Genomic DNA, 26589 nt, shown 5'->3' with positions numbered 1-26589 from the left:
AACGTCCCAGGACAGTCGGAGCTGTGCACTCCTCTTCCTTCAGGAAAAGCGGTAGCGAGAGCACGAATATTCTTGTAGATTTCTTTTCAAAATGCTGCAAAACCATCAATATTTACATGGAAATTTGGGTGCTAAACAATTGCTAAGACGCAGCTCTGGAATGCATCAAGCTGCAAAATCTTTCATCGTTTAATTGAAAAGTTCCTGCAGCGGGCGGGAGAGTAGTTGAGGCAGAGCACTGCCCCTATAGGCAACTTCTTTGCCACCCCATCTGTTACCCCAAATGCTACATCTAAGAAACAACACTGCTGTGAAAGATTAAAATATATTTTCTACCACTCAGATGACACCAAATCTTTTCTAGATGCCAAAATAGCTGCTTTGAAAAGAGTTGAAGAAATATCAATTAAGAGCTCAAAGACATAGAGAAGGATTTGCTCATCCTTATTGGGCCAACTCCAAAACAGATTGAGAAAAGAATCAAAATAATGAGGGGAAAATGATAGATATAGGGAGTAGCTACAGTGCTGGGATCACTAGAAGTGCACATTTCAAAATGAAGCCACAGAACAATGCAGATGGGACAGCACTCTGGAAGGCTATTTTTTGGGAGGGGTGTATCTGCCTTTGCTGCTTTTAATGGTATTTTTGTTTGCTTTTTGCTTGATTGTATTATGCTTGATTCTGGATTTCTTTATGTTGCCTGTTTGTTACATCCTTGGACCACCTCTTCACCTTGCCTCTCTTCACCCAAGTCTTTGGTGAACAGGTGTAGTAAGAATATAGAAATGTCGTAACTGTTCTGTGATAGAAAGATGTGTGCATTTGGTTACTGGGGTAGAAATGCAGATGAAATTGTTATATTCACCCAATGCATACAAAGGACTCAGTCCTCCCAATGGGGTGAAAACTTGGCCCTACTGAGATCAATGGGAAGGCTGGCCCTAATTTCACTGGAGCCAGGTATCAAGCCCAGAATTTGGGATGAAAGAAGCAGGAGGCTGGACCCAGAGACCCAGCACAGCCCACATTGCTCCTCTGCACTGGGCTCAGACCAGTGCTGGTCCTCAGGGGGACACAAGGGGTGGGGGCAACCACTCAAGATCACTGCCATGACTCACGGAGGGCAAGCCTGGGCAGAAGCTCAGAGGTTCAGTGGTAAGCCTCATACCACGATACCTCGTAAGAACATGAGGAAGCAGACTATGGGTGGAGAGATCCAGAGCCCAGGAGGACCACGTAGTCTCCTTTTGTACAGCAGAAGTGTGGAATAAAAATCCTGCTGCTGAATTGGTCTCCAAAGGAGCAGTAAATCTAAGGTTTGATGAAAGGTGGTATTCATACAAATCCCCCACATCTTCAGGCAGATCCCTGATTTTGATTAAGATTTGCCTGGCACAATCAGCTGACAACCAGCCAGTCTGGTAAATACAGCTGATACTGGTGACACACTGGGTTTCTCACCCCAGCGCAGCTAGGTGTAGCTCAGTTTGGTCTCCCAGATGGTCTTCAACAGCATGAAGAAACCTAGAGGGGACGTTGCAAGAAGGCCATAGAGCACAACTGACTGTGTTCAACAAGCTGAACTGCACTGAGAAGAGGACAAGTGTCTCAGGCACCAGTGAGAAATGCAATGGGAGCTTTGAAGCTGGGTAAAGCAAGGCTTGGTGAACCACTGGCAATTTTTCTAAAGGTAAACACAGCTTTTGCAGAAAATAGGGTTTCTGAGGGAATATTTTCAGCTTTCAGTAGCTGAATTTTCTCGTTTATCATAAGTAAAACAAAACAATTTCATTTTGGTAGCCTGCTTCGTGGACCTTTTAATCTGACCCCTTAACATAATCTCAGGTAAGCTGGGCACCCTGAAAGACCACCTTTCCTCAGTACATGCTGTGCTGTATTCTACGAATCTCATGAGTGAACACGTCACGGGAAACTGAGCTCCAGCAGGGACCCAGCTGCATAAGCTGGGTGCCAGCAGTGGGCTGGGAAGTCTTGGGAAGAGCTGAAGGGCAGTGTCAGAAATAAAGGACAAGTCCAAGCAGAAAGGCACGAAGACTCATGCCTCTTCATATGAGGTCCATACTAAGCTGGAAGAGCTGCGTACTCTTCCCAGAAGTCCAGGAAGAGGTGTGAACGTGACTGCGCTACCAGCTTGTGACGATGGGCAGGAGCCCTCAGCAAGCGATGCAGACAATGCTCTTCCCCTTCCCCAGCACGGTGCTCTCTGCCAGCAAACATCACTTCTGCCACAGCCGGGATTAGTCAGCCAGCCTGTTTGTTTTCACGGGGATGCCTGGCTCAGCCAGAGAGTGGGCTTGCAATAACGTTGTTTAACCTGGTTCCACGGAAAGGGGGTGATGCCGAGTTATCCTCTGTGTCAGGGTGAGCCACTGTGTCTGGGGAAGTCTTCCCTGGCACCTCCATGTCCACGTTTGAAAACAAGAAGAGGTGTGATGCAGCAAAACTCTGTGCGACCTTGCATGGGAATGTCCTGTAAGGAGAATAACAATTGTCCAGCGGCACAAAGAGTGGACAGAGCAGGCTTACCACTGGCTCACAGCTCCTCCAGGCAAGCCAGTGCAGTGGTATCACAAACATCCCAAAGATATAGCAAGAGCAACCTGAGCTCTTTGCAGTTGAGCTCAAATTTTGAGGTCAGTCTGTTTTTTTCACACCATAAGCAGGACAAAACCATAGTAAAAGAAGTAAAGAAGCATGTGAGATCCAAGCGTAGGTGAACACAGGTCATTATTCTCTTCTATATAACGCTCTGCAATGGGTGCTTTGAAAGAAGATGGTTAATTGGTGATGCTCTGCTCCGAAGAGGCACAAGTCTTGGTGCTGAGGGGAGCTCCAACACTCTGGTAGCTTCTAGCAAGGGCCTAAGCATCTTGATAACAAGCAGAAGTGTGGCTGGTGGGTTTCTTGAAAAGAAACATTGTTAATAATTTTCAGTGATGGCCTCGCACGTCACCATGAATTTAATTCAATGGCCACAGCTCTCTCACCAGGCCCAAGACTGCACAGAGACAAACCAGCTGCAAGCCAACCTGTCAGACATGCATGGATGGGGATGGTCTTCCTAGGGTCAGCCATGCGTGGGGAGCAGAAGCTGCATGCCAAATTCACTGCCTGCCAGAGCGAAGACCTCGATGGAACCGGTGAGAAACCTGCTGCAGGTCTGACAATGCTCCCACCAAGCCTACTAGTACCACTTGGGTGTCTGCGGGTAAAGTGCACACTGAAGCCTTCCCCCACCCCATCCTTACCTCAGGGGACGTCCACCACCATTCCTCCTAGCCCTGCCTCTCATCAGGAAGGTGACAACTCACTACTGCTAATGGCATTTACTGGATTTTAGAAGCAGAGCTGGTGAGAGGAGCAGCATGGTGGAGGGGGACGTGGAGGACAGGACTGGAGACTGACAGTCTTACTGCCAACCACTCAGTTGTGTTCCCAGGTTGCTGCTTTTAACAGCAAGCCCCTCAAGAGCCCCATCTCCAGGGACTGCACAGCTGGCAAAAGGTGAAGGCTATTGGCACGGGGTGGTCCTTCTGCTGAACACACAGACCCCAGGTTGGAGGCTTCTGTGCAACACTAGGAGGGTGACAGGTCAGGATCTGTCCCATGCCATGTTCAGGACAAGACTGGCATTTCAGGCCCCTCTAGAGAGGCTTCATCCTGTTTTCTCAGAAACTAAGAGCCTCTTCATCCTCCCCACCAACACCACTAAAAAAAAATCAATTTTCAAGTTATATTGTTAAAGCATATTTGTCATTTAAATCCTCACAATACCTAAGACCCCCCAAGGAATGTGCTCCAGCCCAAGGCTACTGACTGTCCTGAAACATCTCAGTGCCACTGTACTACAGACCATGTTACACAGCAGTGGGCTGAGAGTTGCAACCTGTGTTCATGAGAATAATCAGATGGACATGCGACTACATGAGCATGGACAGACTGCAGCATCACTGCAGTTATCCCCCTAGTCCCACCTGTTACCTGCTTGGGATTCCTGCTTATAAAGAGGCACAAAGGTGGGCCACAGTTATTCCTGGTGGGATTCCATTGACATGGGATCTTTCCCCTGTTCTTTCATCCAGGAGACTCTGGAAGGCAGTGCTGCAAAACACCGCTCTCTACTTCACATCCCCACACTGGCATTTTTCTTTGCAGGAAGAAACATTTTAAGCATTGCAAACAGAAATGGTAAAGACAGTGCAACTGGAGAAGAACAGCAGTCAGCTCACTGCAGGTAGCCTCTCAAAATACCTCTGGGCCAAATTCAAACCTGGTGTATACAGAAGTCAATCTTCCAGCAACAGGGGGATTAGCCCCCACTTGCACTAGCTTTGACTTTGCTGCTTGATGTTTATATCACTAGAGACCAAAGAATATACTTGCCAGACAAGAATAGGAATCATTAAGTCTGTGGTCCAAAGTGAGGCGCTGAACCATCTCAAAGAGTGAAGCGTGGTCAAAGTTACAGGGATTGGAAGAGATAAATTCATCCATGCCATGCTTTTGAGCTCTATCTGCATCTGTTCATTTATACATATAGAGAAAGACATCATTTAGAGAGATATAAGACATTTTAGTTGACAAATACAACAGAAAAAAATATACAATATGAAGCATGAAAGCTAAGATCTCCTCTTCCCTACATTGCCATTATCTTTTCTCTTTGCAGGCTATACAGTACACTTTTCACCTCCCATTGTCAACTTGCATCAGTTAAGGACTATCTTATTGCATTTAGGCAAAAGATTTTAGAATTAACATCTTGTCAACTGCTCATTATAGTGCATTTATTCTGTACTTCAAACCAGAACACAAACCCAATAACTTATTCTGTATCTTACAATACACTCTGAGTTAACAGAATTTTGGCTCACAGAAGTAAATTAGCTCCTATTTAGTTAGTTGCGGTTAATTATAATAGATTCTGCCATTCTAATGAAGTTACAGCTGTAGCATTTTTCTCTATATTTACTAGGTTTTATAGGTATCAGACCAGTTGTGGTGTTCTTTTTCCAAATGCTAATGTATTTCTCCCCACGGCAATTTTTTTCCTAATGGCAACTTTGAATGTTACCTCGCTGAAATAAAAAGATGCTCTTTTAAGCATTGCTAAGAAGTTAAATTGATATGTGGTTTGTTGTCATTGAGGCAGTAACCCGATAGTGCGCCGGAGCTGCCAGTCATCCCGACAGAGGGACTGAATTTCCCCTGCCTGGATTCCGAGCTGCCATTTTTGGGTGATTTAACAGCCTCAACGTATTCACACTTCTCCGCTTTGGGTGACGTTTACAGGCACTAACTCCTAAGGGCTAATTAATTAATCTCAACATGGTTAACTAAAAATACACGGAATTCAGCCGTTGAAACGAAGCTGCCAAGCCGGCCTGGGTGCGGCCAGCCGGGACCCCGCTGGGAGAAGCCTTTGTTCTACCAGCGGCCGGGGAATTAAAGGACACCTTTCACTCGGTTTTGTCCGTGCTCAGCTTCCTACTACATGGGTTCTTGCCAAATCCTCGACAAAGAGAACAGGATTTAAGTCCTTCCCCTGTTTATAGTCTCCTAGGGGAACTGGGTGGCCTTGAAACAATGTGGCCGAAAGAACACAAGACATGCAGTTTTCTGCAATAGTAGTATATGGTAACTGTATTTGTTTTAAAACAAAATCCCTCTTTGCCAGAAGAAATAAAAATCTTTAATTAAAAAAATTTAAAATATAATTGAAAAAACATTGGATGATAATGAGATAGTGTTCCTTTATATATGCTTTGTTACTTAATATTAAGCTGCGAAAGGTGGCATGTCTTCCTAAATACCTCGTTCATGTCTGTGCTTTCAGATATTACTGATCATTGGAAGCAATCTTTAAATCTTCTCTATAGTCTGTTGTTAGCTATATACAAACTATATAAATAACATCACCCACTGGAAAGAAATCAGACAAACTAAAACATGCAACATTTCAATTAGCTGCTAGCAATACTTAATTCAGCAGTAGCTGGCAATTTTCCTCATTAAAACCTTGCTGAATAAACACTGATTTTTTTTCCTACAGCTGGTTAATTTTTGAGGGTCTCTTGCCCTGTTTTGTGCCAGGTCCTGCTGCCTCCCCCATGCCTCCCCCTTTGGTCCCAAATCCCCCGCTCTGTCCCCACCAGAGCTCCCTGCATTTAGCACAGGGACAGAAGAAGCTGCCACTGGTGGTGCCGAGCACCGTGGCAGTGTGAGGGATATGGGGACAACCTCCCTGACGAGCACATCGCCTCCATGGCACCTCACCAGCATCCTTGGAGGTAGAATGCGAAGCCCACCCAGCCCTGGGCTCACAGCACAGGCGGGCTCCTGTCTGTTCTGACAGTTTTCTGCCCCACCATCTCTGTCCTTTTGGGCCAAAATCAATTCGATTGCATTCACTCCCAAAGAGTTTTTCTATGCTGGTTGTTGATTCCATCCCTAGTGCCTGTAAAATGTTTTACCAGATATTATCAGACTGTTTTTAATGGTTTGCTGCTCTGCCCGGCTCTGAGCTCAGAGTTGACTGCAAGCTGACAAATTGGCTGGAGGCCTTCATTTGCCAGCTTCGCTCAGAGATTTTATTACTTTTCAATTAAGAGCCCTGATACACTGTCAATCCTCCTGCTCAGCCAACGAGGCTCCAAGAGCTGAGTAAATCAGCTGGAAATTTGAAGAGTCCTCTAGCCCTTTAGCTGGTGAACCTTTTTGAGCAGATGTGCTAGAAAGCATGTTTGATATGAGTATTTTTTTAGTCCAAACTAATAAGCTTTTCCTCACTTTATGTTCTCTGAACAAGGCAGGCACAGGGCAGACCTTTGGTCGGTGTGGACCAGCCGAGGCTTTGCTGGCTTCCATGGAGCCAAAGGGCTGTCCTGGGCTTTTTAACATCTCCCTGCCCAAGGCAGATGCACAGACAGTTCCCTGCCAAGCGTGAGAATGGACACAGAGATTAAATGGCCTTCACACTGTCCATAATCTGGAGCAATTTTCCTTTCATTAATCGCTTTGAAGCCACAGCTTACTGAGCATCCCATTGGGTGTCTCCTCGAAAGCCCATTTTCCTGCAATCTCCCCATCTCAGAACAACCACCTGAAGAGACGGGCATCAGACATGAAACTGCGCAAGTTCAAGCGTCCAAAAAAGTATGAGCCATGTGACTTCTGCTCGGCTGATAGTTTAAAAATGTGGCTTTCTGCCACGGGAAGGCAGGTGACCAGCCACAGCAACCCCTGCCGCAGTTCAGGCGTGAGCAAACAAAACCACTTTGCTTTGGCAGAGCTGCAGGGGATAAAGCTGGCGTGGTGTGAAGATGTCTTTGGAGAATGGTAATACACACATGGATGTCTCTTAAATGGAGTATCTGCTCTGGGACAGATGCTTAAAATTCTTAAGAATAACTAGGAACAGGTTAAAAAGGACAACCCTACACTAAACTCACTTCCCTTCAATAATTGTTAGAAAATAAATATGCCATGCATGTGCAATTTGTTTTTGCATTTTGATTTTCCCAATGGACTCCCTTTTAAAAATGAAATTTTGGAGTCAAAAGATACCAAAAGCATTAAACTTCCTAGGCAATGCAAAAAGAATAGGATAGATCTAAATATATTCATCCTCTGCTCCAGACAGCTGATCTGTGTGATTTAAAATAATGCCAACATCTGCATATGAAGTTTTATATATAATCCAACCTCTTTCAAAATGGCTTGTACAGTTTGAATGTGATTTTAAACAAAGTACAAAATGAGAATGGCTAAAATTCACACCCAAACTGTACAGCTAATTTGCAAGTACTTTAAATTAATTGTTTCAGTCAAATACGGTTGCTTTTTTGACCCTGCTCTGTTATTCTAGTTAAAAAGAAAGAAGGAAGCAAAGAAAGAAAGTTATATGATGCTCCAGTAAGTTACAATCCCTTCCCAAGGTGCCGTGCCAAGCTCGCTGGTGCTTCTTTGTTCGAGGCCCCAGCCAAAATGCTGCTGCAGGCCCACAAAAGTTATCTTACATATTTAGACAAGCTGCACACAAGCGCAGCTGAAAGGTGTTCGATGGTGGTCTCGGAAGGGCGGCTGCCAGCGGAGGTAAATTGGCAGCACAGATTCCCCGAACCTTTTCTTCTGGAAAACTGCAGACTCTGGCCTTTTATATTACACTTGGTCACCTACATTATGGTCCTTTTTTAAACACTGCTGGGTTTATTTTTTCATTTTTATCCAGTTTGCATTTTATGCTGACTCCTTTAACTAGCCCCCTGTCACACACTCCCTACAAGTGTTTGAAATCAGAGTATTAAAAATCTGCCAGTGCAAGGAATACAAAGATTTCAACAACAATAAGGAAAACCAAAGGACCGTCTCACCATTTGGTCCTCTGAGGGCTATATTTCTCTTTAGCTGTTACTTAAAAAGGAAGAGACAAACCAGTCAAATCTCTTATTCTTTCTTTCTTTCTTTTCTTTGTTTTTTTTTTTTTTTTTCCAATGTATTTCCCAGCTCTCTGCATCTCTTTTGCTCCAGCAATAATTTTGGCAGATTTTGCTCTGAGAGCAGTGAAGTTAATAGCGGGGGACAAGCTCCATAAAAGAATTCTTGTTATAAAAGGCTCTGGGTAGCCATTTTATTGTAAGAATTTCTTACTCCAGATTTATTTCTTTTCGTTAATGAGTGACTTTGTTTTAGTACCAAAGGCAACTGAACGTCCAGCAAATTTTACAACACGTTTGCTTATTAAAAGAACAGAAAAAACCCAACAAACAAAAAAAACCACACAACTGTAAATTAAAAGGTGACTTTGTATCTTACTCATCTGGAAAATGTGTGCTTGTCATATCTGCTTGACATTACAAGAATGAAGATGTGGTTTGGACAGTAACAAACAATGACACTAGTCAACCTCATCAGGAGACATGAAATAAAGGAATGACAATGATTGATGGCAGCTATTCATTTACAGATATTTCTAGAAAACTCTTCGCTGGTCTGGCAAAGCTGGAGAAGTTCCCCAGCCCATTTGGAGCTCACCAGCCACGGTGTGCCCACCGCAACCTGCCGCACAGTGTCCCCTCCTGCTCCTGCACGGACACACCTGGGCTGCGACTTCTTAAAGAAATACCCTGGGGAAGCACCTAGAAACCTCGTTTTGTTTGGCCATGTGGAGCGAGAGGCTTTACCAGCAAATCCCAGTGTCTGGAAAGGGGGTGGGAAAAAAAAAAAAAGGAAGAAACCACATACTGGGACTTCAAATGCCAGGCTGTTTGTGAGCGAGCTGCTGGCAGTGCCGGCTGGTGACTTCCCAAGTCCCCTCCTCGCCGTGCACGGCAGCATCGCCACCTCTGAGCGGTGATGTGTGCGTGTATGCGAGTGTCCGGGGCTCTGCAACCTCCTCCCGCTCTGAGCCGCGGCCGCTGCAGCAGCCTGGACTCGCCTCTCAGCTGGATATCTAAGAGATCTGGGGTTTTATGTTTTATTCCACGTTAGGAGACAGGTTTACATTGAATCGGCTGTTTATTCCTGTGTTTTATGGCTTTTCCCCTGCTGCAAACAAATTCTTTCCTCCTCGAGTTACAATTTTAATAAATGATCAGAAATGTTCCTGTAAATCACCAGACACACCAGGCACTGAATTGAAATCTAAGTTATCTAATGTTTGGCAGTTAAATGAATAAGAATTTGTAGTATGCAATTACATAATTCCTTGTGTGGCAAGTTAAAAACAGAGTTTTAGATCAGCTATTTATAATACAAAACACTGTTTCACAGTGTTTATTAAACTATTTATATTTTTTTGAATTGCATGACTGTGGAAACCTGTGAATTTGTATTTCATATGTTAGAGTCCCATGCTTCTTAAAGCACGTAGAAGTGATTTACAGGCGAGTTTTAAATTCATGCAAGTTATGTGAGAACTGCATTGACATTTTAATTCTGCATTCCTGCAATGAAGCATCTGCAAGTTGACAATACAGGACACAGCAGCGCTCTCATGATATCTCTAACTATCTAAAAAAATAAAGCAATTAAAGCACAAAACTAATAATCTAATAGGATAGCAATGCATTGTAGTGCAAATACATGTAATGTTGCCAGACCCAGGTTCATTCATTCATTCATTCACTCTTTCTTTCTTTCTTTCAAAGTGGCAAAAATCTGTATTTCCATCCAATTAAACTTTTTAAATCTTTTTTTTTTTTAATTTTTTTTTTTTTTTTTGTGGTAAAGTCTGATAAGAATCCTCTTTGGAAATCCAAACATTTAGAAAACAAAAAAAAAAAATAAAAAAGAGAAAGAAAAAAGAAAGTGTCTGCTGAGAAGGAATTCTGCCTGCTCCCCAGGGGTATATTTATACACGCACGCACATACACACAGAGAAAAAAAGAAAAGAAGAAGAAAAAAGAAACAAAAGGAGGAAGAAGAAAAAAAGGAGTCTTGTTGGATGGCCAGGAGGGATGACACCGCCTGTTCCTTCTCATAATTGCATTCAGATACTCTGGATACATATTTGCCAGCTCTCATGACCCACTGATGCCATTCCCTCCTAAGGAAAGCAGCACTCACCAGGTATTAGAGAAGCAGCTTTTAACACTAGTAAAGGATTTGTGTTGGGGCTGTTTAAGACTGAACAAAGACTAAGAACCACCTTTTTTACAGCACAAGCTTGTGCTTTTATCTTTTTCAAAGAAGGTATTTCAGTGGGTAAGATAAAATTATAATTCCCCTGGCTTATTCTTTGAGAAGCATTGCTTTGATTGATGATTGAGACCCACGCTAAAACATTAATTTACGATAATTTGGGGGAACCGCAGCACCCCTCCATGACTAATGTATTTAATTTGGAACGGGTCAGCATCTCCAAACCCAGGGTGACCCAGAGAGCTGCTGCTTGCTGCCAAAATCATCCCCTACTGAGTTTACAGGAGAGGGACCTATCAAAAATCCTCGATGACTCAGGCTTGTTTTCAGAAGGCATGTGTGGAGGGTTTTTTGGGGGGCCTCCTGCTCCTCGTCTAGGTCTTTGGGGTCTCCTGCCCTACCTTTCTATGCTTTGAGGTGTCCGTGGTTAACCCCGCATGCTGGTGCACTGCACCAAGCCAATCATCGGCACGGAGAGAAAGGATATTGTCAGAGTGCAAAATGATCTGTTTTCAGGCAGGAAGCAGTCAACTAGATGTAAATTCCATGAAACAAAAGAAGGTATTATTTACGGTTTTATTGTGATGTTAATTAATATTTACATCTTGGAATGAAAAATAGAAATGTTAATGATTGGCTTTGCTAAGAGGATCACTTGATGCCAATGTGAAAGCCAGGGAGAGAAGGCAATTATGCAAACATCACATGCATCCTAATTTCAGTATGGAAACTTACATTTCAAACCTCAATTCAGGAAAATAACATGGAAAGTTTGTACTACAAAATCTAAACATGAGAAAGATTTAAGAGAAAAAAAAAAAAAGCACATTGCATATGTCAGATAATCTAGTCTGATTATCTGAGCTGTGCTAGCTACAGGGAAGCACTTACCCTTGAGTCCAGCTAGAAGTTAGCAGGGTAAGAAGGAACAAACCAGAATAACATAAAGACTAGCAACAAGGCTCAGGAAAGCAGACAGGAGCCCTAACCTAGCAGCTAAATATTTGGGTTCAAGCAAAGAATGAAAAAGAAACTTAAAGAAAATCAAACCAACCAAAAAAAAACCACAACCCACTTACAGCTGAAAATTTCTTAAGCAGCTCAATAAACCTTGCTACTTATTATGGGGGAACAAATCATTACAAATTCTCAAAACAACCAACTCTTTGTATATGGTGTGATTAACAGTCATTAAATATAAACAGACATTAAAAAAGGAAATTTAACCACAAGCAATACGTAAAACAAGTATGGACCAATCTTTCATGTTAAAAAGAAAAGAGTTTAAAAAAAAATGTTGAGCATGTTTGGGAATTTTGTTTGATGCATCACTAACACAGAACAAATAAAGATTGGTGCTTTCAGACAAGTGACCACTTTTATGAAGCTTAAATATTGCCAAAAGGTGTAATATGTATTGGCAGCGTTATTGACTATAATACTGTGCATGATTTCAACAGTAAACAAGAACAGTTTTGGGTTTTTTTTTTTATAATACGAACACTGGAGAAAAGCACAGCTTTGCGTGAATGGACTTTTTCTTTTAAAGAGTAGCAAAACAAAAAAAAGCAAAACTTTTCAGTCTAACAGGTATTGTTCACCCACATGAAAGGAATTGTAGAGTCATACAAAAATTAATGAATAGCAGGATCTATTTTTTTTTCAGTACTTAAATCGCAAATAAAATAAACTCCACCCTGGTTTGGAGCTGTCTGTTTACTTCCAAGTCAAGTGCTGCTATGGAACTGCGGCCGAGAATTTAAGCGCTGCTCGAAGTTGCTGCCTACTGAGTCAAAAGAGGTGGGAACCAAATTAATTCACTATTTCTCCCAAGTCTCCCCAACAGCTAAATAAGTTCTTCCCAAGTTTCTGTTGAACAGACAGCTCCATCACAGGAGCGGAGGGCTGGATTTTGTCTGCAGGTGCATGCATGCGCATGTGCCATCTCGAACTGCTACAACATGAAAGCTATAACAACAGTTACTCATCAAATGGCTTAACATTTACTTCTTTGCACATCCTCATTCACCATAGCCTCTAATAAGCACAAAAAATTTGACAGGTATAAAGGTAAATGTACAAGAATAACATGTCTCGCCAAAGTCCTTACCTTTGTGCAGGCAAAAAAAAATAAAAGTAAACACCAACCAAAACAAACCAAAAAAACCCAAGCCAAAAAAACCCCAAAACAAACCAAGACCCTTTAAAAATGCAATACTTGATATGTTTGAATTTCAAGACTGAAGGAGCTGAGATATGTATTTGTGCATTTAAGCCTCCCAAAAAGCCATCATGTATGGCACGCATGACTCACTTCTGATTCTGATTATTTAACTGCTGTGCCCAATGACTTTTGCGATGAGCACTGCCATGAACAGACATTGAAACGTGAAAATTCAGTGGCCCTCACTACTGAGATGAGGGTGTGCTATGGCGTGCTGCTCTCCCTCTCTTGTAGGACGAAGGTACTGTGCACAAAGAGCTTTCAGAGGGATGTAGATCCAAGGGAGGAGGAGGAGGAAGGAAGACTGAGGACAAAATGCACTATTCGCCTAGCCCAGAGGATGCTGGAGGATCAAGTCACCATCCAACTGAGGAGCTGACTCATTTCCCCCTTCCATGCTTCAGCACAACACAACCAAGAGGGTTTCCCAGTGCTTGCAGCAAAAAGGGGAGCCTGAAGCCATGCAGCTTATGGCCAAGACGTGATGGAAAGAAGGCAGTGACATAAAAGAGGTTACAGAATCACAGAATGTTAGAGACTGGAAGGGACCTTGAAAGATCATCCAGTGCAATCCCCCTGCCAGAGCAGGAACACCCAGATAAGGTTACACAGGAAGGTGTCCAGGGGGGTTTTGAATGTCTCCAGAGAAAGAGACTCCACAACCATTCAGATTTGCAGCTGGTATGAGCATGAGAACAAGTGAGAGAAACCAAGGTCAGATCCTGACCCCTTCGGATGCCCTGCTGGGACCAGGAGGTGAAATCTCAGCTGTTTTCACCAGAAGCAAGGACAAGGGATCCTTGCCTCCTGGCAGGTAGGTGAGATGGAAAAAGCAAGGTCAAACCTGTGGCATTGCTATAGCTCTGAGCACAGCCAGACTGATAGGAGGTCTGCCGGACCACGAGCAGCACAAATCTCCAGTGGACATGCTGGGCTGTGGTTAGATGCAGAGAGGACTGCTCAGCTCAGTCACCAACTTTCCTGCTCCCTGGCAAGGACAAAGACAAGGCAGCTGCCCCTTCTCCATCCCAGGTTCAGCTCTCCCCACGCACACAACACTCGGCATGGGAACAACACACCCAAAGGTCCATGGCCCTGGGAATCCCCTTTCCCTCACCAAACTCCTGCCAGACTTCACTAGAGCTGCTGCCAGGCAATTACAATGTGTATGGGAAAGGGACCCTTCACCTGACCCCACATATTAGTCTGGCAACATGAAAACTCCGTACACATCAGGAATTTACTCAGCAGCAAAATTCTCCAAGCCTCATGTCTGCAGGGATGGGAGAAGCCTGGAGGGAAAGGTGATTCCTCAGTTTGATGTTCTCTCACTGCCATCATCCTAATGCACAGGGATCACACTGGGATGAGCAGGAGTGCATCCTCTTTGCACCAACCACACTGCTAAGAGCATCATTCAGCATCACTTTTAGGTGCAGAAGCCACAGGCAGCATCCCTCTGCCACTTCCCTGGCTACACTTCGAAGGCTTTTAGCATGTAAAAAGCAGTTGTAGAATGACTTGTGTCCGCTACAGCCAGGAACCTGGGGAGAGGAACATCGGAACCCTGGGTGTGCTCTCAGGTCAGCACGACTCAGCCAGGTCTAGGGGCAAATCACAGCCAGTAACCCTCCCAATGGTAAAAGCCCATTCTCTACCTCCCATTTTGGCTTTCTGAGAGGTGTCCTTCATTCCCCACCCCAACCTGTAACACCTTGCAACCCCAGAGTCAGTGACCTGACTGGGATGAAGAGGATGAGGGTCACTAAAGTGAAACTGTAGATTTACCACACTGCATCATGCTACACCTGCACTGACAGCGGCAATGCAAGGCAGAGGGGAGTCCAAAATAGGCAAGAATGGGGAGGGTACAAAAAAAAAAAAGCAGCAAGCAGAGGTTTTTTGCTATAATACTGATCATACAGCTGTACCTCTTGTTATTTTCTATAAATACTGTCATGAAGAAGTTAAACCAATATAAAAGATGGTCAAATGATATTGATAAGCAAGGAGCAGGTTTTCTGAGTTCCTTTTAACAAAATACTCTAAATTGCAACAGCTTTAGAGATACTTTCTGAAGTCTTAAAATCTGATTTAATTGGAGAATTTGCTGATTTGTACTTTTCCTTATTTTACTTATATTTAATGGCACTCATTCTCAAATTTTGCTAAAACTAGCAAGAACTGCTGTATGTTACACAACAAAGAGGCTGAAGACGTGCGATCAAGGCCTTCAAGAAAAATGAATGAGGAGGCATTCATCTGGTTTATAATCAAATTACATTTGCAAGACAAAAGAAATTGCTCTAAATTTCAAATTAAGCAAACTGGGTACAACTGCACAGGACATGCAGCATAGCTACGACTTAAAAGATGATTGCTTTAAATTCACATCTAACTGGCCTGCAAAGCAACCTGTTAAAAATACCATATGTTTTCCTACAGTTGAATATTCAACAGGAGACCTCTTTTTGTGTGTGCATTTCGTACTTGCAAGATTTGCACCTGTAGTTCTGAGCACGTGACGCATTTGATAGACAGCTAATGGCTCTAATGAATCGCTCTGATCTGGGTGTGCAGTTTATTGTGTGGGGGTAAAAGTCATGTCTGCAGAAAGCAAGCTGGGTCTCAGGCTGTCAGATCCCAGTCTCTCCTCCATCAAGTATTGCACTTTAAAATACTCATTGACAAGTTCCCCAAGGAATTTAGTTTCTTGGGTTTGGTTGTGCTAAACATATGGGTTAACCGGGTCTGGATCCACTGATGTAAAAAGCAGCTTAATGATAATGAAAAAAAAAAATCATTTTGGATTCAGAAACATGTGTGCAAATATTGATTTACATCAGTGCAGAAAATCTTTCCATCAAAGACTTCTGCTCTCTAGGATAGCTTATTTACTTACAAAATTGAGAGATCGGGGCGTCTAGCTGGGGTACATTTCCTCCTTTAGCATTTAGCTTTTGCACTTGGGTAGGCGGCACAGGCTTGTGAGACTGGCCGGTGGCTCGGTACATGGCCTGGACCCACAGGATACGGTCCTGCTCATCGTCACTGGCAAAAATCACCGTGTCTCCTTCCTTCACAGCGTTGAAGAATGCTCTGCCACCCTCCAAACCTGGCAGGAGAGGAAGCAACAACTGACTTTCATGGACTTTCAGACCAGCCAGGGGACCTCCCCAGGCTTCCCACCCCACCTCTGCCCCCGGTGTCCCCAGCCAGGCCCATGCTGCCCCTGGCTCCTGGGTCAGGTGTGTCCCCTCCCCTGTGCCAAACTCACCTGAGAGTTTGCCTGCCAGGTCCCCAGGTAGAGCTGTGATTAATAAAACACACCCCAACAGACTTGGATTAACAGCATCTCTCACCTACCGCCCCATCTGTGTGGGTCCTGTGTGAGTTGCACTGCTGGAGGCCCATTAAAAACGGGTTTTGAGGGGATGCAATGATGGGAGGTTTCCCATTAGACATCAGTGCTCATGTTGCATAAAAGGTGCAAGGGTGATGTGCTTATTACCGTCTTTGCCCTGATTCAGCACCTATCTTCTCATCTCCCTAACACGAGAACCTGGAACCCAGGTCTTGACAACCAACCTACTGTGCCTTTCTTCATCTCCTCTGGGGATACTATCATCCAGGCCATGCTGAGGATCACCAGGCTCAGCATGTTGTCCCACTGAAATAAAAGAAATGCAGTGCTCCTCCACTTGAAGAAGGGTCTCACCACTCAACAGATGTCCTGGAGCATAGAAGGCCCTGAGGAGACCTCATAGCAGCTTTCCAGGACCTAAAGGGGGCCTCCAAGAAAGCTGGAGAGGGACTTTTTGCAAGGGCATGTAGTGATAGGACAAAGGGTAATGGCTTTAAACTGAAAGAGGGTACATTTAGATTAGTTATAAGGAAGAAATTCTTCCCCATGAGGGTGGTGAGGCGCCGGAACAGGCTGCCCAGAGAAGCTGTGGATGCCCCATTCTGGTATTGTTCAAGGTCAGGCTGGACAGGGTTTTGAGCAACCTGGTCTAGGGGAAGGTGATCCTGCCCATGGCAGGGAGGTTGGACTAGGTGATGTTTAAAGTTCCTTCCAACCCAAACCATTCTATGAATTCACTTAGGGTCCCCAAAGAAGACAAGTCTTGCCCTCCTCTGGCACAACTCCTAGCTCAGCTCCTTAGGTCGATTTACAGTAAAGTCATACATCGCTATCAAACAGTATAAATGCAAACATATTTATAATAATGCTGATCACAGTTCAGATGCAAGCAGGGATAGAGGGAGAGGACTCCTGTTTGGGAGCCATATGTAGGGTGACGAGCATGAGGAGCTGCGGGTCCCCATACCTGGCTGCGGGTCGGTGTAGTCCACAGTGTATCCGTCGAGCTGCAGCAGCTCTTGAGGTTCAGCTTTTTTCTCCCGGTAGCTGCACATAGCAAACGTATATTGACTAACCTGAAGAAAATCACAAAGCCAAGATGGCACCAGGTGATCACAAGGCAATCCAAAGTGCTTACAAATGCCACACACTGACGGCATCTTTACAGGGACCAGGGGGCGGTGGGGCAATTTTGATGGTCATTGTCCACATAATACAGACTAAACTTCTATCAGGCTTTTGAAAAGCTCTCCCTTAACACACCCTGCTGTGGCAGGCATCTAATTCTCCACATCAGTAGATACAGCGGTTCAATTTCCTCCAAAGGAGGAAGCTCCATGCTTTAAAAACCCTCTATCATTCATCCCCAGACAAGTGCAAGAGTGACACCCTGTCACAAACAATGTGAGCTAAATTGCTAGGTGCCAGTCATATTAAAGCAATCTTAAGATCCCACTGATCTCGGCAGTTGTTGTCATCAGTGCTGTAAATGGCAGCTCTCACTCCTCTGAGGTACCATCTGCATGACACGATACATTCAATGTCAAGTTCTTGACGGAAGCCGACTCAGCTGCGGGGGCTCTGCCAGGCTCCCGAATCGCCTTTAGGAGGCCATCAGGCCGCATCAAGACCCCGCGCGTACTCGGCGTGCTGCGATCTGGATGGTCAGTGAGAGGCTCATCCAGGGAGGGAAGGAGAAGAGAGGATTCTCCGTGCCCCAGGCGAGGAACTCACGGGGAAATTTACTGTCAAATGATTTCAAATGACTTTGTTAAGGTTGTGTCACATCCTGGACGCCTGACGTAATTTTATTTGTCTGGACATTTTCTTGACCTCGGGAGGAAACTTTAAAACTCTGGTGGGTGGCAATAGATTGTGCTCGTCATTTTTTGGAAGTTGGGAGAGATCCTGAAAGACGGGTGAGAGGCTGGGCTGGGGGATTTTGCCTACAAACTCCAGGCAAATTGCTCAGCTGCAAATACACAAGCAGCACCTATTTTGGTGGCATCTATAGCTAATAAAATGTCATTGATTTAAGTGAGGGGACCTATCTATTGCTGTAGCATCTCCCAGCCGGTGCTCGGTTTATTGCTGCCCTCTACGGGCTTCTGCGAGCTGCCAGCCTGCTCTCACAGCCCTGCCTGCACTGTGCCTTCCTCCAGGAACAGCTCCAAAAGTCACCTAAGAATAAACCCTATCATTAACACATTTGTGGGAGTAAGACTGAAAGTGATGCTTTAAGCATCTTGCATCCTCCTTAAAACTACCAGCACTGATGAAAGATTGACAAGTAACAGACCAATAGCAGGAGCACACCAGTGTATATTCTATGCTATGAACTTTGAATGCATACCATCGTACCGGCAACACAAAAATTTAAAAGATTAACACGAAGAAATCTAAAAATAATCTAGTGCCCCACAGCACAATATTCAGACGACTCCCGCAGCGTTCATTCAGTTATACTTGCAGTATATTGCTGCCATCTCCTGGAGAAACTCTTGAATGCACCTTATGTATGGTAAGATTCTGGAGATTTCATCTGAGCGGTGAGGATTTGATTTCTCTGTGTTAGATGGTCTGAATTTCAGGGACTGCATAATAAATTTAGTTCCTGAAATGAGTCAGTGCTAATCTACACTGACATTGGTTGAAAACATCAATACAACTAATGTTTTTTTTCTTCTCCTGTACGCTCTATAGCAACAGGTAAAATTCATTCAGTAGTTCCATTTCTTCTCTGATCCTGAACATGAGGTCTGAATTTCAGGCTCTTCTTCATGTACAAATAATTCCTCTCATCTTTGGACCCAGGAAATATTCTTTATCCCTATCAATAAGCCAACTATACCAAGACAACAATAACATATGGAAGCACACAGAGGCATTTTAGAGCTTATACTTCTCATGTTAAGTGTTATAACAGATAGATGTAGACAGAAGGCTCTGGTGGAGCCATCCGGAGACAGCGGCAAAGTAATCTGGTCTCTCCTATTGGTATTCACAGGATTTTCTTGGAATAAGCTGCCCTACATCATTATTAGAAGAGACCTCTAAGAGAAACCTACAGGTGGGTGTACACCGTGAGATGAGCCGGGCCTCATCTGGGTTCACGTCCTGTTTCTCCTCTGCTCACACAGCTCAAGTGTGAGGCCCAAGCACAGGACGGCCCAAGAGCTGCTGGTGGGACCAGGCTGGAGAGAGCAGACAGTGACCAATGGCCTCTGGAGAAGGTGTCAAACGTCACACAGAGAGCCCGCACCTGAACAGCTTGAGCTACTGACCTCAAGGACTGACATACCAGTCTGTCTGTCCTGTCCTGCTGCCTAAAGCATTTGCTGCTTGGGGTTAGAAAGAAGCTGATGCCCTGGCTACCAGTGCAATGTGGCTCCTTCCATTTACAAGTGGTGGCAAAGCAAAACTTGACAAAACAAGATTCTAGAAAGCTTGATATGTCATGATCGTGCTTTGCTGCTGAACAGCACCGTAAGGTCAAGTGGAGATTGTGGCTTGCCTTTCATCAGTCCTCTAAAATACTGTTCTTTACAGAGCTTGCTTTCTGTAGAAGCTTAGAAGTGGCCAGACAAGTGAAACGGTTAATAGCAGAAATTAATCTTACAGCCTGCTGGGTTCATGCTGAACCATAGCTGAATGAGAGCGAGCAAGCAGATGGGATGGGCAAGATGAATGGTTTGAGTAATTGGAAAAAACACAGATATAGAGAGGAAACTGAAAGAAGACAGAGGAGAAATCTCTGCCCAGGGAGGAGCAAACTCTCAAAGCAGCTGGGATTTCATCCAGAGACTCAACGAAGGCCAGGAAAGGAGCATCTATGGAAGTTGAACTGAGTAAAACTAAAGGAAGGGAAATAATCCAGGGCTGTCTTGGCTGGTTCATTACAAAAAAGGGAAAATGCTTTGAGAAATAATTTGAGACAAAAGAACAGAAGGAAAAGAAAGTGGGGAAAAAAAAAGAGAAAAAGACAAAGAAATTCAGGAAAGGGGAAGCAGACAGCGGGAGACAAATGCCAAAGTTCACTATTCCCAGGCTGCTAAATGAGATCCGACTTTCTTGGCACTCAACCATATTCTGTCACCAGCTATATAATCCGACTGATTAATAAATACAGTAGATATGTATTAACCAGTCCTGACTTTGTCCTTGTTTTTCCGCCAGAGACTCCTGCTCCAGCGAGCACCGCTTTCCCCAGGAAAGCTCAAACCTGTTAATTGTCATCCCTCACACTCTGAGCTCAGTCATTCGCCTCCCCCTTCCTCACTGTTGACACAACACCGCCCCACTTGGGTTAAATTCTTAAATGGACCTTTCCTAGATTAACAGCATGCATTTTGTCCCAAGGGAGAGAAACTGTGCGAAGATACTGCCAGCTGTAATACAGCTTTCTGCTTTGATGGGAGACTCTTGTCCTCTGGTTGCAGCTGTATGTTGCCTCCCGAGCCCTTTCCTGACACAAATGAGCAGAGGAGATGATCTGGCTTAAAGAAACAAATGTGAAAACAACAGTTTTCATGTCTCAGCCCCAAACAATTGCACACAGCAGTTGTCCTACCTTCTTCCTTCAAGTGGAAGAGGCACGTGTGTCCCCCTCGGGCAAAGATGTGTGATGGGATTCATCCCATGTGAGTGCAGATGGGACATCCAGGATCTACCAGAGAAGGTGTAACAAGCTGCGGCATCTATTTAACCAACAGTTCCCATACATCTTGTATTTATCATCAACACTCAAGGTTTCTCAAGAATCACCACCTATGCTCAGTTCTCAGCAAGGGTCTAACTGAAAATATGATTATGAGGACTAGCTATGGGTCATTTACCTTGACTTGAGGACCACAGTCTAGGACTACTGGTGTAGTACACTCTAATTTGGCTGAATTATTTTCAAATTCTGTTGGTTACTCAGAGTTATTGAACACTTACTTCATTTCATATTATCCCGAGTCAGCTGAGTTTTGCTAAAAGCAGGAACTGTCACTGTTAGTCTAAATTATAATGAGTTCAGGGAGTCTGTCACTAGAACAATAGATCCAGGCGTAGACACTGCAACTGCTTTTAATCTGCAGAGAGTTGATCTGGTTCCAACAACATTCTGCAAACATCATCAGACACAATCAGCTGAAAACTGCTTCAAGCTACTCAGCAAACATGTCATCCAGGTACCATGGAGTGTTACTTCCCATATGCTGCCAGAGCACAGAAAAGGGGTTATAACAAGAGAAGAACAGATTCAGTCTGAAATCTCAATGGAATTAATTCACTTGCCCCTAAGAATCATTATAAGAAATTTCTTATCACAAAGCCAGCAAACGCACCAGAACCAACAATTATGTTGTTGCCAGTACAGCACATTACACCTTGCGAAGCATTAATACAAGCTCTACCAGCTATCAAAAATCTCAGCTATCGCATGATCAAGGGTCTAAATTGGCAAACTGGCTGAAATCTGTATGCTGTGCTCAGGCAGCAGAAATAGCAACTCGGGAAACACTTATAACATCTGTGTTGGATGTACATTTTTTTTCCTAATCAGTCATGGGGAACTTTGCCCTAAATTGCTCCGTTGCTTTTGCTTATTACTGCCATTGGCATTACTGTTGCCTTTACGAAGCATTTTCCTCACTTGTGATGCTGCGGACCATTTCCATCCAAGCTCAGGGCCATATTCTGCCATCACTTTCACACTGCATATCTCAGGATTTAAAATTAGGCAAGTAACGAGTCTCTGCCATGTAATTTACATCTAATCAGTATTCTGCTCTTCTGCTGCTCATCTCGAAGGGTGTCTATGAGAAGGGTGGGCAGCATGCAGAGAGGACTGCAATTCATTCGAAAGACAAAACTATCCCCTCTCAATGCACGGGTGCACGGTGGTGGAGCATACACACCAGATCTGCCAGGCGTGCCACGCTGGAAAGCCTTCCCTGAGGGGTTGAACTACGTCCACCCAGCAATGCTTGTGCTGGAGAGATGAGTTTTAGGAACAGCACAAAGGAACCGCTCTCACCCACTACACCCAAACAAATCATCTCCTCTTCTGCACAACCCTCACAGCTACACAGACACAGAAGGTGCGAGGGATTATTCCACCCAAATTACAAGGCAGTTATTGCTCCTTTCCCCTCTCTCCAGGGCTTACACAAGCCAAGTAGCACTGGAAATGCTCCCTGCAGAGCTCCCTTTTCTACATATGCGCACAAAGCCTCTGTTCGTACCAGCAAGGCATCACTGACACAAAAGAGACAAACTGCCATCAACACCTCCTTAGTGCTGCCCGTACAGTTGGCACCTTTGTGCCTTGTTTAGGTGGTTATGAAGAGTTTGAGTATTTATTACCATGAATTTGTTAACCGCAGGTACCAGAAGGCAGAGCGGTACCACCCAATGGCACTGGAGGAACTGATGCTGTGTCCAACTGAAATGGGGAAAGAGGGGCAGGAGATGGCACAGGACCAGGAGGAAGTCACTCTGCAAGGGAAGGGAGAGGAGACAGAGCTGCAATAGAAGATGCTACAGGTAATGGACAGAGACAAGGGATTAGAAAGAAAACATTTAGTTAGTCATCTGAACTTAACAGCCTGGTCACAGACTGACCAGACCACTATATCCCAAATGGACTTTATGCTTTGGACCCCATCTCTTGGCACTGGTGCAAGCAGGAGCCTCATGTGGATGGGCAAGCTCCTAAAGCAGGGGCTGCTCCTTGTCCATTCTTTCTGTAACTGAGCCAGCTCACCTTCCTGCCAGGGTTATTCTCTGTCTGCAGTTTAGCAGAGTTCAGAGCATCCTGGACATCAACACCTTTGCTGCCAATCCCTGTTCATATCAGCATCCATCCTTTGCATTGCATGAAAAGCAAATGACAAACATACGGACAGCAAAGTATTTTTATTCCATCTTTATTGCCTGCTGACATGTTCAATATGCTCAAACTACATCTGAGGGACTGCATAGAGAGTGTTTCTTGTTTATATTTGATGTACAGCAGAACACTTTACATTGCACCAAATGTTGAGCAAACGGTAACATAACAGAGAAGCTGCAGTGGCAGCTGGAATTTCTGAGGTGGGCTACAGAGACTCTCTGGGGGCAAAAGTCTGCTCATCTTATTCAAATGAATTGCTTTTCTGGCCAAATTCTGCTCTTATATGCCAACTGACGAATACAGACCTAGTAACATGAGAAAACATGGAATAACTCTGAGCTCCGACTCCACAGCAAGCTGAAGAATATATAGCAACTGAAAACTAGAGAAGTGACTGCAACCACATCAAAAGACCAGAATAACGGCTCCTTGAGGGAGCCACAGGAATCCATGCCCAAACTTGCAAACCTTCACACACAAGAATTTCAATAGATTTATTTACGGAAGAAGCTATTTTAGGAGAATTTGCTTTGGAGAATCCCTGTTCACAGGGAAAAGAAGACTGAGAACTTGGTCTAATAAGAATGAACCAGCTCTCAGCAAAAAGCAGTACCAGCTGCTCTACAGGGGATCACAGACTGCCACAGCACTTCTAACTTCACTTCAGAACATAATAAAGGAAACATACAGAGAAAATCAATCCCTCAGTCCCTGCCCACAAACAAGGTCACTGTGCAATGCTCCCAAAAGGCCTTTCCTTCATTATGGCCTCTGCTGCTTCTTACCCAGACAGCAGTTTGGGATTTACCTCCTGCAGTGTCTGCAAGACACGGGGTTCCCTTGAGAGGTGCCAAGCACCCTGCCCCACCAGGGACCCAGTCAGTCCCTGCACAGAGGGTGCATTTGCAAAGCAGATGCCTCTAGGAATTGATTACACAAATCCTAAACCCCTCACTTTTACCTAAATCTCAGTATACTGCTTGGGCAGATAGAGGTATCTCCTGTGGTTACACTACAATAACTCCCCCACTTCTGTGGCCATTTTGACCCCCCCTGGAATTCAAAACAAGCACTTAAACTGTTGCTGATGATCATACTTGGTTATTTGAGTAAGTATTCAACTGGTCTCTCCAAATGGGATCCTTCTTACAGGGGTCACACAGATCATATAGCCCCTTTACCTCCGCAGGACGGATTTTCTTATCTACCACTCAGTTTAACACTATGGAAACCAGCAATGATGGACAAATGGAGAATGCAATTAAGCTTCCTACTGGGACAGTTGAACTTGGAGTAATAATTAACTCAAAATAAACTAACCAGTTTACACCAGGTGATTTAGGACCAGAGAAGCTGGTTGTGTCAGGTGGAAGATGGACCACGTGGACTCCCCCCTGTACTGGCACAGAAAAGCCAGCACACAAACGTGCTTCATTCAACATGTGGAGCCTGGTACACCTGGTTTACACCATCTCAGTTCTTAAACTTGGGTGAAATCCCAGCCCTCTGACTTGATCACTTTGGATCTGTGCTGGCACAAGATCACGGTTGGATCCTATGTTATTCTGTCAGAGCATCTCCGTGTTTCTTTCACAACGGGACCCTGCACCAAGATATGATTTCTCATACTTGGAGACAACATACCATGGGGAACCCAGAGAGGAGGGAGGGAGAGATGGACCCAAGAGAACTCTGTGGCTTTATCACGTTGGTGTGAAGATGAAGCTGCTCAAACTGGGGCCCCACACTTCTGTGGCCAATGCAGTGGTTTCAGCTGCCCTTGGGAAGGTGAGGGAAGATCTAACACACCAAGTACTGACCAGGTCCTTTTAGGTCACAGAAGACATCTTCTGCCTGTTTCCTTGAAATTCTTAACCATGGTCAAATATACAGGTTTACTGAAACTGGGAGGGCAGAAAGTGAAAAATAAGAACAAAAGGAAAAAGGAAGAAAGACATTGCAAAATGATTGATGAGAGCTGTAGACAATGAGAGGTAGTAATGAACATGAAGGCAAGATTAAAGTCAAGGACGATATACTCTGATGTAGCCAGTGACGAAACTTCTGTAGATTTCAATGGACTTCAGATTTTACCTGGAGGCTCAAAAGGAAGCATTTGCACGCAAGTACCTCCAGTCAAGACAAAGTTTCCTCCTTATCTCCTTAATTTCCCACTAAAATTGGTTCTCCATTTCACCAAGCATTCATGTGCATCAGGAAACTCATGGCTAGAGGTCTGCAGCTGGGATATCCTTGAGAAGATGTACACATTTAGGAAAAAAACTCTGTAACTTAACAGCCACCCTACACAGAACCACAGCTCAGCACCAATTACACAGCACTGAAAATGGCCAGAGGAAATATCTAAATGTTTCATGTTGTGATGTAAGATCACTTCTGGTTAAATCTGTTACCTGGACCAGGACAAAGAATCGTTTCTTCCATCTCTTCCAAACATTTTTACCAATGGCCCATAAATACCTAGGAGAAAGGAACAGGTTAATCCAGCACACAAGTGACTATATATTTTTCTCTTGCTTTTAAGTATGTTTTCTTTACACCTAGAAACTCAAGTTAATACACAAGCAGGGGTAATTACAAGACTCTTAAGCTCAGCAGCATTCATGAATATGTTTATTTCTTAGCCTGAACAAATAACCTGTAAAGAAAGTGACACAAAAACCTCCCAGAGTCTTAATGTTGCACAGTATTAATTCTCTCTTCCTCTTTGTCTTTCACAACCTGCTCAGAATTTAGAAGCCCTTTAATGCCGGTCAATAGCTACGGCATGGTCAGATTGGTGAAGAATACATTTGCCATGGAAAAATTAAGTGACAGAAACCTCAAGTGTTGCTTTAAGTCTTTGTCACAAAACCATTTGGCTGAGGGGAGCTGTCAAACAGGGGGACACTACATCAAGACCAGTGCCTGGGATCCCAGCACCCACCAGACTGATTAAAACAGGTCTCTGCTTAAGAAGAATTCCTAGAAATCCCTTGGCTACAGATATGCAAGCAAACTGAATAATTGGTAAGGAGGATTGAGTTCACTGTTTTCTACAAAGGAAAAATTTAGTTTTTAAAATTAATGTCAAAATTAGCATTTAATCTCTGTGATGAAGTAGCCGCTACGACACTGTAATACAAACACTGGCAAAAATAGTGGCAGCACCAGACTAATAATAAACACAAGGACATTATTCAGCATTAATATGTTTTATGTATCATTATATTACTTTAGTTCTGGCTCAGTACATGGAAAAACAATTTCTTTTTGGTTATGCTAGCAGTTCCTTTTGCCAGAAGAGAACCAACACACTCTTGGTGAATGTTTAAGCCACAAAACTTCGAGTCATGTTGATGTGGGCACTGAGTCCTTGGCTCATTCAAGAACAGGGAAATAATTGTCCTTTTTGCTAGTGCTGCTAACATCAACAGAAAGACAATCTCAGTTCTG

General features: G+C 44.1%; 1 protein-coding gene across 2 annotated transcripts in view; it reads right to left on the bottom strand.

Moving 5' to 3' along the window:
- Positions 1 to 26589, bottom strand: part of CADPS (calcium dependent secretion activator) — a gene marked incomplete at its 5' end in the record, with an annotated part of 214825 nt that overhangs the window by 85268 nt on the left and 102968 nt on the right. For both annotated transcript variants that reach the window (XM_082059905.1, XM_082059906.1), the window contains 4 exons: positions 4408 to 4544; positions 15792 to 16004; positions 17221 to 17329; positions 25548 to 25614. In XM_082059905.1, coding sequence (XP_081916031.1) covers positions 4408 to 4544; positions 15792 to 16004; positions 17221 to 17329; positions 25548 to 25614 — 526 coding nt within the window. The remainder of the gene's footprint in view (positions 1 to 4407; positions 4545 to 15791; positions 16005 to 17220; positions 17330 to 25547; positions 25615 to 26589) is intronic.

This window comes from Streptopelia decaocto (assembly GCF_964273445.1).
Source record: "Streptopelia decaocto genome assembly, chromosome: 8".
Classification (NCBI taxonomy): Eukaryota; Metazoa; Chordata; class Aves; order Columbiformes; family Columbidae; genus Streptopelia; species Streptopelia decaocto.
Note: the sequence above shows the minus strand (reverse complement) of the source record. Positions and strands in the feature narration are given on the sequence as shown.